Below are 14,416 nucleotides of genomic sequence, written 5' to 3' on the forward strand. Positions count from 1 at the left end.
ACTGTTACTCACTGAACTTTCCATCATGGTATTAAGTCTTCACATTGTTTTACTTTCATGCTTTAAAATGTCTACAAACATAGCTTTAGTTCAAGTTTTGCTTGATTTGATAATTTCCAATTGCTTTTCTGCAGTGGAAAAGGACTCTGTCACTTCAGGGGAAGTGACAAATGGTGGATGTGACAGGTTACATCCTGACTTCAGTGACCACTGGCATGGCTCCCAGTTTGCGTCTCCTTTCCCTTCCACTGCCTCACCTAGCACTTAGGTCAGCACTTACTACATCTCCCCTATGGTTTATCAAACAAAAGACCCCAAACTTGTTGATAATCAAATGATCTTACACTTAAAGGACTTTGGATTTGAGGCTTTGTGGAAATTATGGTAGAAGATAGGGCTTCTTTACTCCACAAATTTCAGCAATCTTTTCTCTTCAAACTCAGTTACTCAATATGTAATGACTTTACTCAAATTTTTAAAGGACTGGAGTGACAGAAGTGACATTCTCCTTGCTATAAAAGCCAGTGTTTGGACACAGATACAGAGTCTAAATCTTTGCTCACTGTCTGGCTTTGCCTTAACATATTCGCTGAAAGTTTTCTGTCTTATGAATACATGCCTGTATGACCGCAATTCCTTAATCAGCACTTTCTCACATAATTGCCCCAATTGAAACTGGCAGGTTTTATTCCTGCCATAACACAGCCCAGCAATTAAGTCTTTATGGCATTTTCAAATTTCATTCAAAGCTTTACAACTACTGAATGCAATTCACCTGTATTTTATATTAGCATAATTACAATTGTTAGTAGTAACCATTCATATTGCACTTGACATTAGTTGTTAAATTCATTCCAGAAATATCCAGCATCCCTATCCCCATTCCACTAATGAGGAACCTAAATCTGAGTGACAGCTCTGCAGTGGTCTGCAATTTTAGCCACAACACAGACACACCTTCCCAGAATCTGCAATATCATCTACTGCTACAAATATATGAACAGAATTGATGTTTTTAATTATCAGCAAAGAGAACAAACAAATGGAAGAGATTTGTATTTGCTTGTAAGGAAACATAACTGAAAAGATGTTCAATTGTTCATATTATTTCGAAGTGTATGGTCCTTCAGCTTCTGCCCTTTTTTTAATAACCAGAGTTTTATAAAGATCTCTTTCAGTGCATTCACTGTTGACAAAACTTTTGCTTTTCACTCACATCTTAATTAAAACAAACAAACAACAACAAAAAACTAAATTAAAAGTTTCAGTCTAAGTAGTTGTACTTGGTACTTCGAAAATACACTAAGTCATTAAAAGCGTTACTACCATATATTGTCTGGAAATGTATCTACAGTACAAATCAGTGTAAAAGCTCTAAATTCAACTTCTATAAACAAGAATACTAAATATGTTATAGGTATAAATACAAAAATATATATTACGTGTGCTAACCTCTACAAATTACATTTGAAACTATTTAGTATGTAGGAGGTCACAGCAAGGAACAAGTGAAAACTGCTTTCTAGCAATACTCACGTGCAGAGTAATATCAGGGTAAACTCAATAGCCAAAATCTGTAATGGACTTTCTTTACATTCTTCCTGCCTACAAACTATGACCAAATGTTGAAAAGAAAGTCATCTCAGGGCAGCTATTCAGTAGATTTAACAGAACACAAAGATATTTTGTTGGAAGCGTGAATCTTGGCAGATTAGTTTACAGTATTTTGTCATCAGAAAAAAGATCAAATTTACTGAGAAACACCAGCCCACCCAGAACTCTGACTTCATCTAAAAGGGATCAGAATCACTGTTCTGCACATGATAACTTCCCCTGAGATCTCCTTACCTCTTAAGTAGGGGTAACACATCGTCTATCCAGTTTCTTTAGCATTATCTTTCCCTTGTTTAGATACAATTTGAATTAGCAATTTATCATTTAAATATCCCTCACAGTTTGGAAGTACAACTCTAGACATGGACTGTGAATCAGCAGGAGCACATTCAGGCTATCAGAAAGAACTCTGACAGAAAAGGTGCCTGGATGACATGGACAGACATTGCCGCCATTTAGAATTGCATTTTGCACTGCTCACTATCCCAGCCACAGCCATTGCTCCTCTCAGCAGAGCTCCTGTCACCATCACTAAAAACAAATAAACGTAGTCATGGAATAGAGAAAGCACTAACCCTTGGTTTTGCATTCCAGGCTTAGGTAACATCACCACAATTACTACAACTGGAAGCTATTGTAATCAGATATGGGTGGGAAAGTTGCATTTCTTTTGCAGCACTGAAAGTTCAGGATGCTGAAACTGAAACCCAAAACTGCCTAAGAGTTCAAAAGAAGCAGCTCAGCATAAGCAGCAGGAAAATACAAGTCTCCAGTACTTGACATTTGAGAGATTTAATCCTTGCTCTTCCATTTAACCACATCCAAGGTATTTACCTTACTCACAGGCTATCCAACTCATCATTTATCAATACCAAATGGGAGCTCTGAGACATTGATGTAGTATCCTCTAATTTTCAGAAAGGATACAGGAGAGACAAAGTACATCTCAAAATCCAACCAGCATTAACCACTAAAAGTAGCATTTTGAAGGAATGTGCATGCAGAGACAAAATACTGAATGCGCAATTAAGGTTTCTTCTTTATATTCTCCTTTATTTTTCTTCTTTCCATAATCCCCTTCCTTCCACTTCTGCCTGTTTAAGCTATGCACTCTGTTTGTCTATATTGATATCAGTTCAGCTATCCGAACTGTTGAGGGCTAATGATTTGCTTTATTGGAACCGTCATTGCCTTGGTCATCTAAATTTTGAGCTAGATTTTCTGAGGAAAAATGTAGTCATTACAGAGAAGTTGATAATGATCTGAAGGCTGGCCAAGTAGAGCACAAGTGAAAGGCAGCTGCAGATGACCTGGCCTTGTCCTATCCCAGCCAAAAGGAATGGAGCAACAGTTGGTGACACCTACACTGTTCACACATAGATCATACCTAGCTTTCTAAATTACTCATTTTTGAATGATCTCATCTCATGAACATTGCATTTATTTCTACTTCAAACAATTTGTGAATGGCGTAACTATTTGTTTAGAGTTTACTAAAAATAATGTGGTTTTTAATATGTGAATGGCTGCTTCTGCAGCCGTGAACATGGGTAATATTTCCTAGAAAGGTTATGGAAGAGGCCTGGAGCTCAGCCAAATTTCAGTTTCCCAGTGGCTTCAGAACAACAAAACCTTGTTTAAACAAAATTCCAAGAACACCAAGAATACAAGTTCCTTCTTTCAGTTGATGCTATGCTATACTCTCAAGCTCTAAATATAACAAAAAATGTCAGATATTTTAATATATATTCGTGTTTATGCTGAGCATAATGTAAAAACAAACTGGCATCTCTTATTTTATCAGTCTTTTCTTGTCTGTACCTTCATCAGAAGTCAAGGCAGCAGACTACTGAAATAGAGAAATCCAACCAGGAGACATTTTCCTACAAATAACCAATAGCTTTTACATTAAACAGAAGCCACAAAATACTCAACAGTAAGTATTTTGTATCCAGGACTTGTTCTATACAAAAGCTTTCACTTCTGTACTATATGATGTGAGACTGTTAGTATTTAGTATGGAAAACAAAACACATTAAAGAAAATAAAAAAAAACAAAAGCGTTAGTGGATGCACCATTATTAAGGATTTAAAAATCAGAAATTACATTCCCATGTTCCGGGCTTCTGCTTGACTCAGATTTTCTTCAGGTCCAACAATTTTTATATTTCTGATCATGTTCTTGGCTTTTTCCCAGAATTTCTTGATGTGCTTTTCATGGTAAACCTCCTGTAATCATGTTAACATTGTTTACAGTGAATGAAAAGTACAAATTGCTGTGAAATCATAAACACAGTGTCCAAGAACAAACTGTATTCTATCCTAAGCAAACAGATGGCAAGCAGTATTTGAAGATGATCCAGTGTATCTATCATAAAAAAAAAATCAAGTGCTTCTGTCCAAAGTTTTAGCAAGAGAACCCAACACATCAGCAATATAAATCAAACCCATACATCCAGACCAATGATGCAATTCACAAATTGTTTATGCAGCATCTTATCATGATACTTGTTTTACAAACATCAAACTCCTCCTCAACCTCACTGGCACAGAGTAATTTTTATGTCACTCCAAAAGGGCTTTAGAAAGGGGAGTTGCCACCTGTGTTGTCCAGCCAGAGAACACTGGCAGTGCCCCAGCTCCAGACCACAACACCTACTCTATTCTCTCTAAGAAGAGAGCAGCCAGTTGGAAGGAAGCATTCAGTGCTACCAAGGTGGCTGGAATGAAACCACACTCAGGAGTGCTTTACAATATGGAAATTTAGAATGTTGTCAGCCTTGGCTAAAAAAGTAGGCAAAACAGCTTGCTAGAATCATTTCTAGAAGCAGTTATGGTGTCAGAAGATGTTAAGATTAGAGCACAGGGGTATTTGTCTATTATTTTGCCCTAATGTGATAAAACCAAATCTTACTTTTTCAATCAACCAACAATGCTGCATAGTCACTCTCTCGGAGAAGTAGTCCCAGTGGCTGTTTCTTTAGTTTCTCATTGCCTTACCCCTAATTTAAGGGATCAAAGTAGTATACAATATTTCCAGACCACTGCCCTCATTGTTAGGCTTTGCTATAACACATAACTTCATAGTAACTAAAGATGATGGCCCTTTCCCACCTATAATTAAAAAGCTATTCAGTCTTGAATTCATTTTGAATATCTTCTGACTTCTGGCTGAATGAAACCTAGTATAGTCTATAGTTCCTATGTGAAGGTTATATTTATGCCTTTAAGAACTCCTTACCAACAGGCATTAGTAACTTTAAAAGCTCAGCTCTACTTCTGTTACTCAGGACTGCTGTGCTCTGTTAACAATGATGTCTGTCTAATTAAAAAGACATTTTTTCCTGACATTCTACTTTTTTTCCTGACATTCAACTTGCAACAATGTTTGTCCACAAGACTTGCACATATTTGTCAACTCACTCATGCAAATAGTAATACTGATATCACTAGTGAAGTACTGGCATCATCAGATCATTAGAAAATTAGCAGAAACCATTAAACATATTTCAAAAAGCAACTAATCTAAACTGCCATCCAAGACCTATCTGGGCACAATGGTTTTTCCCCTGGTACCCAGCAACAGCATCAAATGGGATATCAGCAAGGAAACAAAAAGCAAATCCAGTGACAACTATTGTTATTACATCAATTAATACTTCTCCCAGAAGCATACAGCCTAAAATTCAATTTCTAAATAGTTTATTTCAATAGATTTCAGCGAGCGCTGACTGAACTTCATTTCACTACTGTATTTTTTCCCACTTTTGCATTTTTAATCACACCATGACTTCTATAAAATAAAGCTTTGCAGAATAGTAACATTATACTTACATTATTATGAATGAAGACACTGAGAGCCTCCTTTGGGTAATCCAGAGTCAACAGTCTGTCTAAAAATTTAGGTAGGAAAGGAGTGGGTTGTTCAATGAAAACACCAATTTTTACTCTGGGATATTCCTAAAAATAAAGGTAAATGATATTTTGACTCAAACAGTAAGATTTGCCTTGTTTCTAAGATTAGTTTCATTAAAAAGCAACTAATATCATGCTGTAATAAACTTGTCCACACAGGTTTCAAATGGTCTAAGCCAACTAGCTCTGATGTGCTGCTAACAATGTTTTTGTTCATTATCTGACAAAGCAAAGATAATGGATCCAGTATCACTGGAAAACCTTCTGAATTCCAATAACAGAAACTGAGAAATTAAAGTCCAAAACTAATGTAAAAAGACTGGTAGTTTTTTCTCTGTTAAATATACTTAACAGCAAAAACTACAGAACTAAATACAACTAAGAAATGCATAGCAAAATCGTTGCTGTTTTGTTTTGTTTTTTAATATCTTGTATACACGAGAGATTTACAGGAAAACACAGGGAACTAGTTTTTAAAAAGTAGCTAAATAATAAAGAATATTCAAAGTATTTCAGTCATTAAAACAAGGACAGTAAAAAGTCTTGCACGTCCTTTTGTATGCTCTATACCCCATAGCTATCATGAATGAGTTCTACATTACTCCCCTGCTAATTGAATTTATTAAGACCTGTAATAAGCACTAACCAGAGCATCTCCCATTACACCCAAGAAAGCCACCATCTCAGATCAATTCATATCTTTTAAAATTCCTGGTTTGCACGTGTTTGATACAGAGATCATGGCTGCTAAAACAAACCTAGACAGAACTCATGTATTCCTAAAATACATTATTGAATTATTTGAGACAAAGAAATTCAACATTTAAAGGTCTTTAATCCTGCACAAAAGCACTGATTCAACAAAGGTTCTTCCCCCTTCCACAACAGAGAGTCCATCTAAGCCTACCAGGGGCTCAAAAGGAAACCTTATATGCATATAGAAGACTGCAAGTTAGTTTTCCTTGAGTGAGCCCATACTTGCTTGAAAAGCATCTGGATAAACAATCAGTGCCTGCTGAGTTTTCACAGTGTCACTGTCTGCATTGGAAGTCCAGAAACACATTGGCAAGTAGACTAGGAAACATTACAACACCAAATGTTTACCCAGAATGCCTCTTATTTATGACTTCATCTGCAAACCCAGCAGACACTTATGCAGTCAGCCCAATAACTTCAGAACAGCTGATGGAGGTATGTGTACCGACATGTCCTGAAAGTAGCAGCTGCAGTATTTGCTGGAAACTACACCGCTGTGACTGGAGTTGGACTAACTGATGCTGATAACACTGATTACAAGCAATGAGGAAAGCAGCCTGTGCCACTGGGTTTACTGAACAAACATGCTAACAATAATAGAGCTGCTATCACAATTTGTTCTGCATATTTTTCTAATTCAAAGCCATCTCCCTATGCTTTCCTGAGGAAAGAGAAGCAGGCTACATTTGGATCTACAAAGATTATAGGGACAAGTAATACTAATACTCCTCCAAAATACTACAGGAGCATGAATTGATTGGCTCCAATGTCTACACTAAAACTCAGCAGTGTGACAAAAACAAAAGCACTTAAAGGACTAGAGTTTGAGATCCCAGCAAACTGCACTGTCATCGTATCTATTCAAAGCAGAGTTAATTGATCTACAGCATCATTCCCCATACTTACAAGGAGGTGCGACTGCATAATCCGAATTTATGTCGAAATGAACAAATTTAATCCACAGTATATGTGTTTAATCAAGTCTGAACTGTTGGCTCTCCTCAATTATGCCCTGGAAAAAACACTTCAGGAACACCCAGAGTGCTCTAGGTGATGTTCCATTTTCTCTGACAGGTTTTCACTCTTTTACTAAGGACATACATTCCACCTTTTAAAGCTTACTTTTTCACTAGCAGTAAGAAAGTGTGTGACAGTTTTTGAAGAAACGCAGGGCAGCACTCTAAGCCATACTGTGAAAGAGTCCAGGAGCACTTTCAAATATGAGGTGCCAATGGAGCACAAGGAGCAGTGAAGTCATCCTTGCTGCTCACACGCAAAATTTTCTACACAAGTAACAAACCTCAGGATTTAAGCATTAGTCCTAGGAACATTAAGGGTGAGGGTTAGGGGCCCATGGTGATGCTTCTATCCCCTTCACCTTGCACATACCACCCTAGCCTGCACAGTGGGAAGTATTCCAAAAATAATGAAAAGAAACTCATGTGATGGGTTGAAAACCATGTGTTTTGACATCTTCCTCTGATGTCAAGTCAAAGTCTGCGGGTCAGACCAAGCCCAAGATGAACAGCAGCAGCTAAGTTCATCAAGTCAAGAACCCATGTCAGAGTTCATCTGAAGGAACTCAAAGCTTGTAACAACTTGGCATTAACAAATCTGATCCTGACTTTCTTGTGAAAAGAACTACAATGAAAAAATCTTCAGGAAATATGAGCACAACAATATATAAAATCAAATAAGGCGGTATGAGAAGGGCAATTGCAGCCCCAGTGCCAGTTAGAAGAGACTATAGGCAGCCTGATCTAGTGGGTGGCAAACCTGCCCAGAGCACGGAGATTAAAACTGGGTGATCTTTAAGGTTTTTTCCAATCCCAAACAGTCTCTGATTATACGATTGCTTTTTATTCTAAAGTTTTCTTGTTAAGTAGCAACCAGCCAGGCCAGAACAGAAAGCGCGTTCAGAAAATGAAATATTGCTTGTACTAAGAAATGCCAGAGGTAAACACTTCCACAGAGGCCAAGGAAAAGTCTCACTATTTCTGCTGGCAGAGTGAGTGAGGTATGATGTCCAAAGAATGAGCTACAGTAAGGAAGATCCATTCCAAGTAGATGCACTTAAACAGTACAAAAAGCTATCCAGTAAATCAGTGCAAGTTACACTCCATTAATGGCTTTAAGTTTAAACTACTCCTTAGGCAACACCTTCAGATAAAACTTATTTTTTTTCCTCATATATATCTGAGAGTGCAAAAAAATTCAGCAGAACATCAGAACAATGTTCTACCTTCATATTAATGATGTATGTCTAAACAACTATGTATATTAAAAGGATGTGAAAATGATTACAATTCCTGCAATAACTTTTTGCCTTCCCATAACTTCCCACTCCATAAGCTTCTTATTTGGCCAGAAATTGTCACACTATTTTCATTGCTAAACAAACCTCCACTTCTTTCATGCAATCCTCAACCCTCATGACCTGTAAGCTCTGCTCTCATTCATATCTTCACTACAGACAAGAAACAAAACAGATGTAAGAAAAAGCTTTTCAAGAATGATCTGAACGTTCTTTTAAGTGCAAGCCTTACACTTCCACACTGAAAATCTTTGTATTTACTCTGCCTAAAATTTACTTATTACAAGGAGAAAAATGTACAAAGACAGCAGATGTCACGTATAGAGCCACAGAGTTAAAGTATGTTCACAAATATCAGAAACTCAGACACACACACACACACACACACACACACACACAGATGCATTCAGGTAGGTTTGTCCTATGAAAATTCAAGGGACTTTGCCAACATCTGCCCTCAATTTCATCAAATAAATTCCACATATATGCATTTGCAAATTCAGGTATCCGCACCATTCTTTAAAAGGCGAAGAAGTTTTGACTATACGTTACCAGCAACTGTGTAAGCAGATTATAGTCAACTGTTCATCTCTATTTATAACAGAGATTATTAAACATTCTAGGTTGATTTCCTTTTGTAGATCTTTATGTAAACCTCTGAAGTTTGAAGTATTTTCATACTTATCAAAAATACAAGTTATTCACTTGAATCTTGCATGATTGAAAAGTGATGCATTCATCTTCAATGAACAGAGGAAAGGAACTGAGGGCTTTTAGGGAAGGCTTTAGTTTCAGTAATACTGGGGAAACCTATATTAAAATGCATGCATGAAATTATTTCCACAAGTATTGGCATTTTCCGTAAATTAAACTTCCTTCCTTATAGTTTCATATATGAGACAAAATATCCTCAGGTGCCTACTAAACATAAGGATGCATACCAAAAACCTTTTGATTTAGAAATCACTATATACCTATCAAATGCTTTCAAAAGTATTTTGCTCATTTAACCAGTTTTCTTACCGTTTCTGTTGACAGATCCAGCATGTCTAAATCACAAATACTGCATCCAGTTTCCCGTGTCCAAGCATTGGGGATATAGTTTCCCAAGTAATTCAAGTAAATCTGGTAAGAAATGAACAATTCAGGTTAATGAGATGTGCATATAGTCTGTGATTTTTACTCTTTACAGAATTCAGACTTGATAACTCCTTAAACCTAAAGGCAAATGAATGTCTTTTTATCTAAAAAAGAAAGTAACATAAAAATACCTATCTTTGCTTATTTACAAGCCAGAGGTGATACCCTTCTAATTTCTACATTGAAACAAAAAACTGTAAGCGGACCAGCTACCAACTAAATGCATGCAAGACTTACAAGAAATAAACTATAGACCCAGCTCCGAAAGCTGCTCTGCATGTTTTCCTGCCAAAAATGATTCTAGTTAATTCTCCTAAATCCTAAAATCAACACTTCAAACAAAATGCAGAGACCAACCACATGAAAAGCATATAGAAATTGTAAAAGACATATTCCCCATGATAAATGATGTCAAACTATGCCATCAAAACATATTCTACTGGCAGGCTTCTGAAGCAGCATCTACCTTCTTAGCGCTTTTAGAATTGGCGCTGAATGAAATGTGTACTTCTGCTGATGGACTGCCTGGGCTGCCCTGTCCTCCTGGATTCAACAGCAAACTTGCACAGAGCTCCACACATCTCTACTACTATTTGCAATGTTGGTTTTTTTATATACCAGGGGGACAGCCTGCTACTAATTCCTTCTCCACTGGCATTTTCCAGACTGAAGGGACAGAGCACCATTCTAATAGAAAACACACTCCGGTCCAATTCGCAGCCTGTATTTTACCATATTTCAGAAGCTTTGTTCATGTATATCGAGAGACGTTATAGACAGATTACAATTAGAATTGCTTCCATTTAGTTTCAAAGATGTACAATAAAGTCTAGGAAAAAAACAGGGCAAAACAAAAACAAACAAACAAACAAAAAAAAAAAACAAATCATTGATGTCAGAATAATTCGGTATCTATTTAAAAGAAGAATATCTGATCAACAGAATTACTAATCTGCAAATAGAAGTGATTACATAAGAAAGAGAAGATTCTCATAATCACAAATCTTTTATTTGAGGTTGATTCTACAAATAACTTTACTATGAGTTCATTTACAAACTAGTGAAATCTTGTTCCAATCCAATTATGTTGTTGTCCTTTTAATACTATTCTGTGTTTAAAACAGAGGAATCTAGTCCCAGATTGATCAAAGCGATATACAATAAGAGTTTCTCTTGGTTTTAAAAATAACATTATTACATGTAGACATTAAGTTCTGCTTAATTGTAAACTTCTTGCCTAGATGTAAAATACTGTACTTTCCTTTTCACTGGCTGAACTCCTACAAAGAGTTAATGCTCCTACAATTTTTATTAATACTAATCAGAAGTTAGTCTGAAAGTTATGACTGCTACTATCCCACTGTTTTTGCATGAGCTACAATTGCTGACTTTGCACAAAACCAAGAACAAAATGCCACTCACTTTAGTTGGACCATTTCCAAGAATGGTGATCGGTAACGTTTCATACACAGAATTCCTTGCTCTTACTTTCCCTTCTTCAAAATTCAGATGAACTTCATCTGCAAATTAACAAGGATCACACCACAACAGGTTTATAAAGAGATAAAACTTCAGAGTTCTCTAAGTTCTTGCTGGTACTGTACATCCTATTGTTGCTGTCATTAATGATTATTTACACGGAAGCCTTTTTTTTTGGATTTTAACCAGACTCTCAAATCTGAATGTTTTATACCAAGTGATGTTACATTAAAGAGTAACATCAAGGGTTATCAAGTTTGCCAGCAGAAGCCCTCAAAAGTTGAATGAAATCCGCTTAAAAACTTACTCTTTTCAAAAACATTTATAAATGAATCAGTTATTTTGGATATGACCTGAATTTAAAGTCGCTACATAATTGCAGGTTAAAAGTAAGGAAGGAAGCTTGTACAAAATGTAGCTTTCAATTTTAATTCAAGACAATTAAAGACAGGAAATTACTCATTATTTCGCAAACTATTACACATAGCATCTAAAATGCAACTTTAATTACAGGAGTGAAGATGGTAATTTAGTCTGTGAGAGGCTGATGGAAAAATGGTTCCTAATTTTGGAAACATTGGTACCTTCATGTATTTAAAACTATTTTTGTTATTTTAAAATCAAACTTCCATGGGTTTTGTTGTTATTTTTTTGTTGTTTGTTTTGGTTTTTTTTTTTTTTGTTTTTTTTTTTTTTTAATCAGTAGAGGAAAACAACTAATATTAAATCCAGAAGACCTGTGACAGAACCGGAAATCTGGTTTATCCACCCAAATGTTTAATCACAACAGAAGAGAGTATGTTTAACTGTATCGATGGTTATGCAATTAAAGTGTTAATAACATGGTTAATGAAACACAACATACAAAGCATATGCTTACCAACGGCTCCGTTTAAAGTCTGGAAAATAGCACATTTGTGGTCCAAAGTAATGTTCAGGCGTTCCTGAAATAAAAGTAGCAAAGATATTGAGGTATTCTAAAAAGCCAAAGCTTTTACCAGAGTCCTACAAGATCTGTTGCAGTAACAGCAAGTTAATCAGGCCAAACTACCTGACATACTCAGTTTTCAAATGGAATTCTTAATTTTACACCATTAAGCTTTTCTTAGATTCCATACTTGTGCAGTTGTATAGCAATCAATTTTACATGTGCAATAGCCACATCTAAACCTGTAGAATAAAGGTTATAACTCTCCAATTAAACTGCAGTTTGTCAGGGTAAGCTAAAGAAAGATCTATGCCTTATCTTAGAAATACTGATAGTTCTTTGAACACCAGCAGAACGCACTAGAGGTTCTTAAGTCAAAATCACTGCATTTCAGTGTTTCAAAAAATCAGAGAGCCAAATCTAAGTATCACATCAGAATAGAAACACCTTCACTTAAACCATATTCCTAGTACTAAATTATTAAGCTCACCTACGTTCACATTTAATGTACCTTGTTCAAGAAGTTTTTAAGATGATCAAAAGGCGTACCCTTTAAAATAGATTTAAAACCTGCTATTTAGATATGAGTACTTTGTTTCAAATCATCCAAGATTTCCTTGCTTATTTTACAGTTCTGTGTATTGCCATACAGAGAATCAGTACTTAAAAAGCATATATAGAATCTCCACAGTAGTGTAAGTAGCCAGTACCTTTATAGGCTGTTCTACAGGGGTGTTTTGAACCATTGTATAATGGTGCACTGTGTAGATGTACACACTTTTCATCTAGAAGACAATCTGTTCAGACAGCTAATTACATTACTTCTGAGTTTGGTGCAGAGTCAGCTCAAGTGTCTCCATACACTGTCCTTTCAATTGCATATCTAGCATCTGACTTAACTTGCACAAGACAATACAAACATTTCTGTACTTGTATCTAAACATGCCCTACATCACAAGCATAACTTGATAGAACTTAAAAGAAAATACATAGAATTCAAAGACTTTAGATCTGCTGTAAGCACCCAAGTGATCAAAGTCAATCTCAAAATTCTGCATTATCAGCTTCGAGAAGCCTTCTTGCATCAAAATACTGTTTAGCTTTTTTAACCCACTTTTTCTATTACCCAGCCCATGCCTCTGATCTATGTTTTAATGCTTCTAATCAGCACAGAGCTTTGTTAAGCTAGGGCTTGGAGAGGTCTCCCCCCACAATTTATGATGCCGCCTTATGGAACATATCTGCATAAAAAGCTGAGGAGTTGGATGCAGCTGCAGGCAGGACCTGAAATGGCAGCAAGCCAAAATCTAAAAACTCTAGATCAGCAAGTAGTTCAGTGACATCCTGGAAAAATGCCACATTCTCTGGCTGTCAAACTGCAGACTACATGGGACCCTCATTGAGATGAATGTGCCTAATCATACCTCAGAGCTATTATTTCTAACGACGAAGCACAGCCTGCCTAGATCTGCAGGCAGCCTGTAACTGTATTTCAAACCGTGACCCTTCCGAAGACTGTTCATCACTCTGACAGTAGGAACCTCCAGAGAACAAACACCACTGTCAACATGGTATTCAGGAAAGAAGGAGACAGCATGCCTTTTATTTTTATCTCCTGATGTTTTATGAGGAGCAGCATGTTATTTCAAGCAGAAAGAAATGAGAAAGCCAGCCACCACCTACCCTCGCCAATGGGTCGATGTAGATTTTGGTGTAAAACAGCTGGTCATCGTCATTATCCTGCAGATTCCACTGCTGCACAATACGATTTATATACGGAGCATAGCCAATAAATCCTGCAATATTAAAAACACAAGTTATTTCATTCAATGTGTTTGGTGCCAATGTATGAAATTCATACAGTTTGGCTTAAAAATCTAGTTTTCTGTGATATGCATTAGTTCTGTTCTAAAGAGTTTGCAATTACAGGTTACTTTTATTGTAACGCTATTTTAAGGTAAAAAATAGCAAAGACATGTTGAAGATGGAAACAGATATGTTTCAGATGGTCCAGCAAACTCCACAGCATGTGACTAGGCTATTATTGTTCCCAAGAAAGAAGCCCGCTGTAGAAAAAAAGAGCTTCATTTTCACCAATCACTAAATCACAGATGGCTGAGATAGGAAGGAAGCTCTGGAGATCATCTAGTCCAACCTCCCTGATCAAGCAGGGTCCCTGTGAGCACATTACCCAGGGTTGTGTCCAGACAACTTTTGAATATCTGAAGAAATCACTTCCTTCTGGCAGAGAAGCCTGAAATCAATCCTGC

General features: G+C 36.5%; 1 protein-coding gene across 1 annotated transcript in view; it reads right to left on the reverse strand.

The window, feature by feature from the left end:
• Window positions 1–14,416, reverse strand: part of PLOD2 (procollagen-lysine,2-oxoglutarate 5-dioxygenase 2) — a 47,526-nt gene that overhangs the window by 10,840 nt on the left and 22,270 nt on the right. The window contains exons 5-10 of the mRNA XM_072344839.1: window positions 13,830–13,942; window positions 12,099–12,162; window positions 11,162–11,259; window positions 9,623–9,724; window positions 5,449–5,574; window positions 3,722–3,843 (exon numbers count right to left, since the gene is read on the reverse strand). Of these exons, the coding sequence (XP_072200940.1) occupies window positions 3,722–3,843; window positions 5,449–5,574; window positions 9,623–9,724; window positions 11,162–11,259; window positions 12,099–12,162; window positions 13,830–13,942 (625 nt within the window). The remainder of the gene's footprint in view (window positions 1–3,721; window positions 3,844–5,448; window positions 5,575–9,622; window positions 9,725–11,161; window positions 11,260–12,098; window positions 12,163–13,829; window positions 13,943–14,416) is intronic.

The sequence above is a fragment of the Excalfactoria chinensis genome, chromosome 9, assembly GCF_039878825.1.
Source record: "Excalfactoria chinensis isolate bCotChi1 chromosome 9, bCotChi1.hap2, whole genome shotgun sequence".
Classification (NCBI taxonomy): domain Eukaryota; kingdom Metazoa; phylum Chordata; class Aves; order Galliformes; family Phasianidae; genus Excalfactoria; species Excalfactoria chinensis.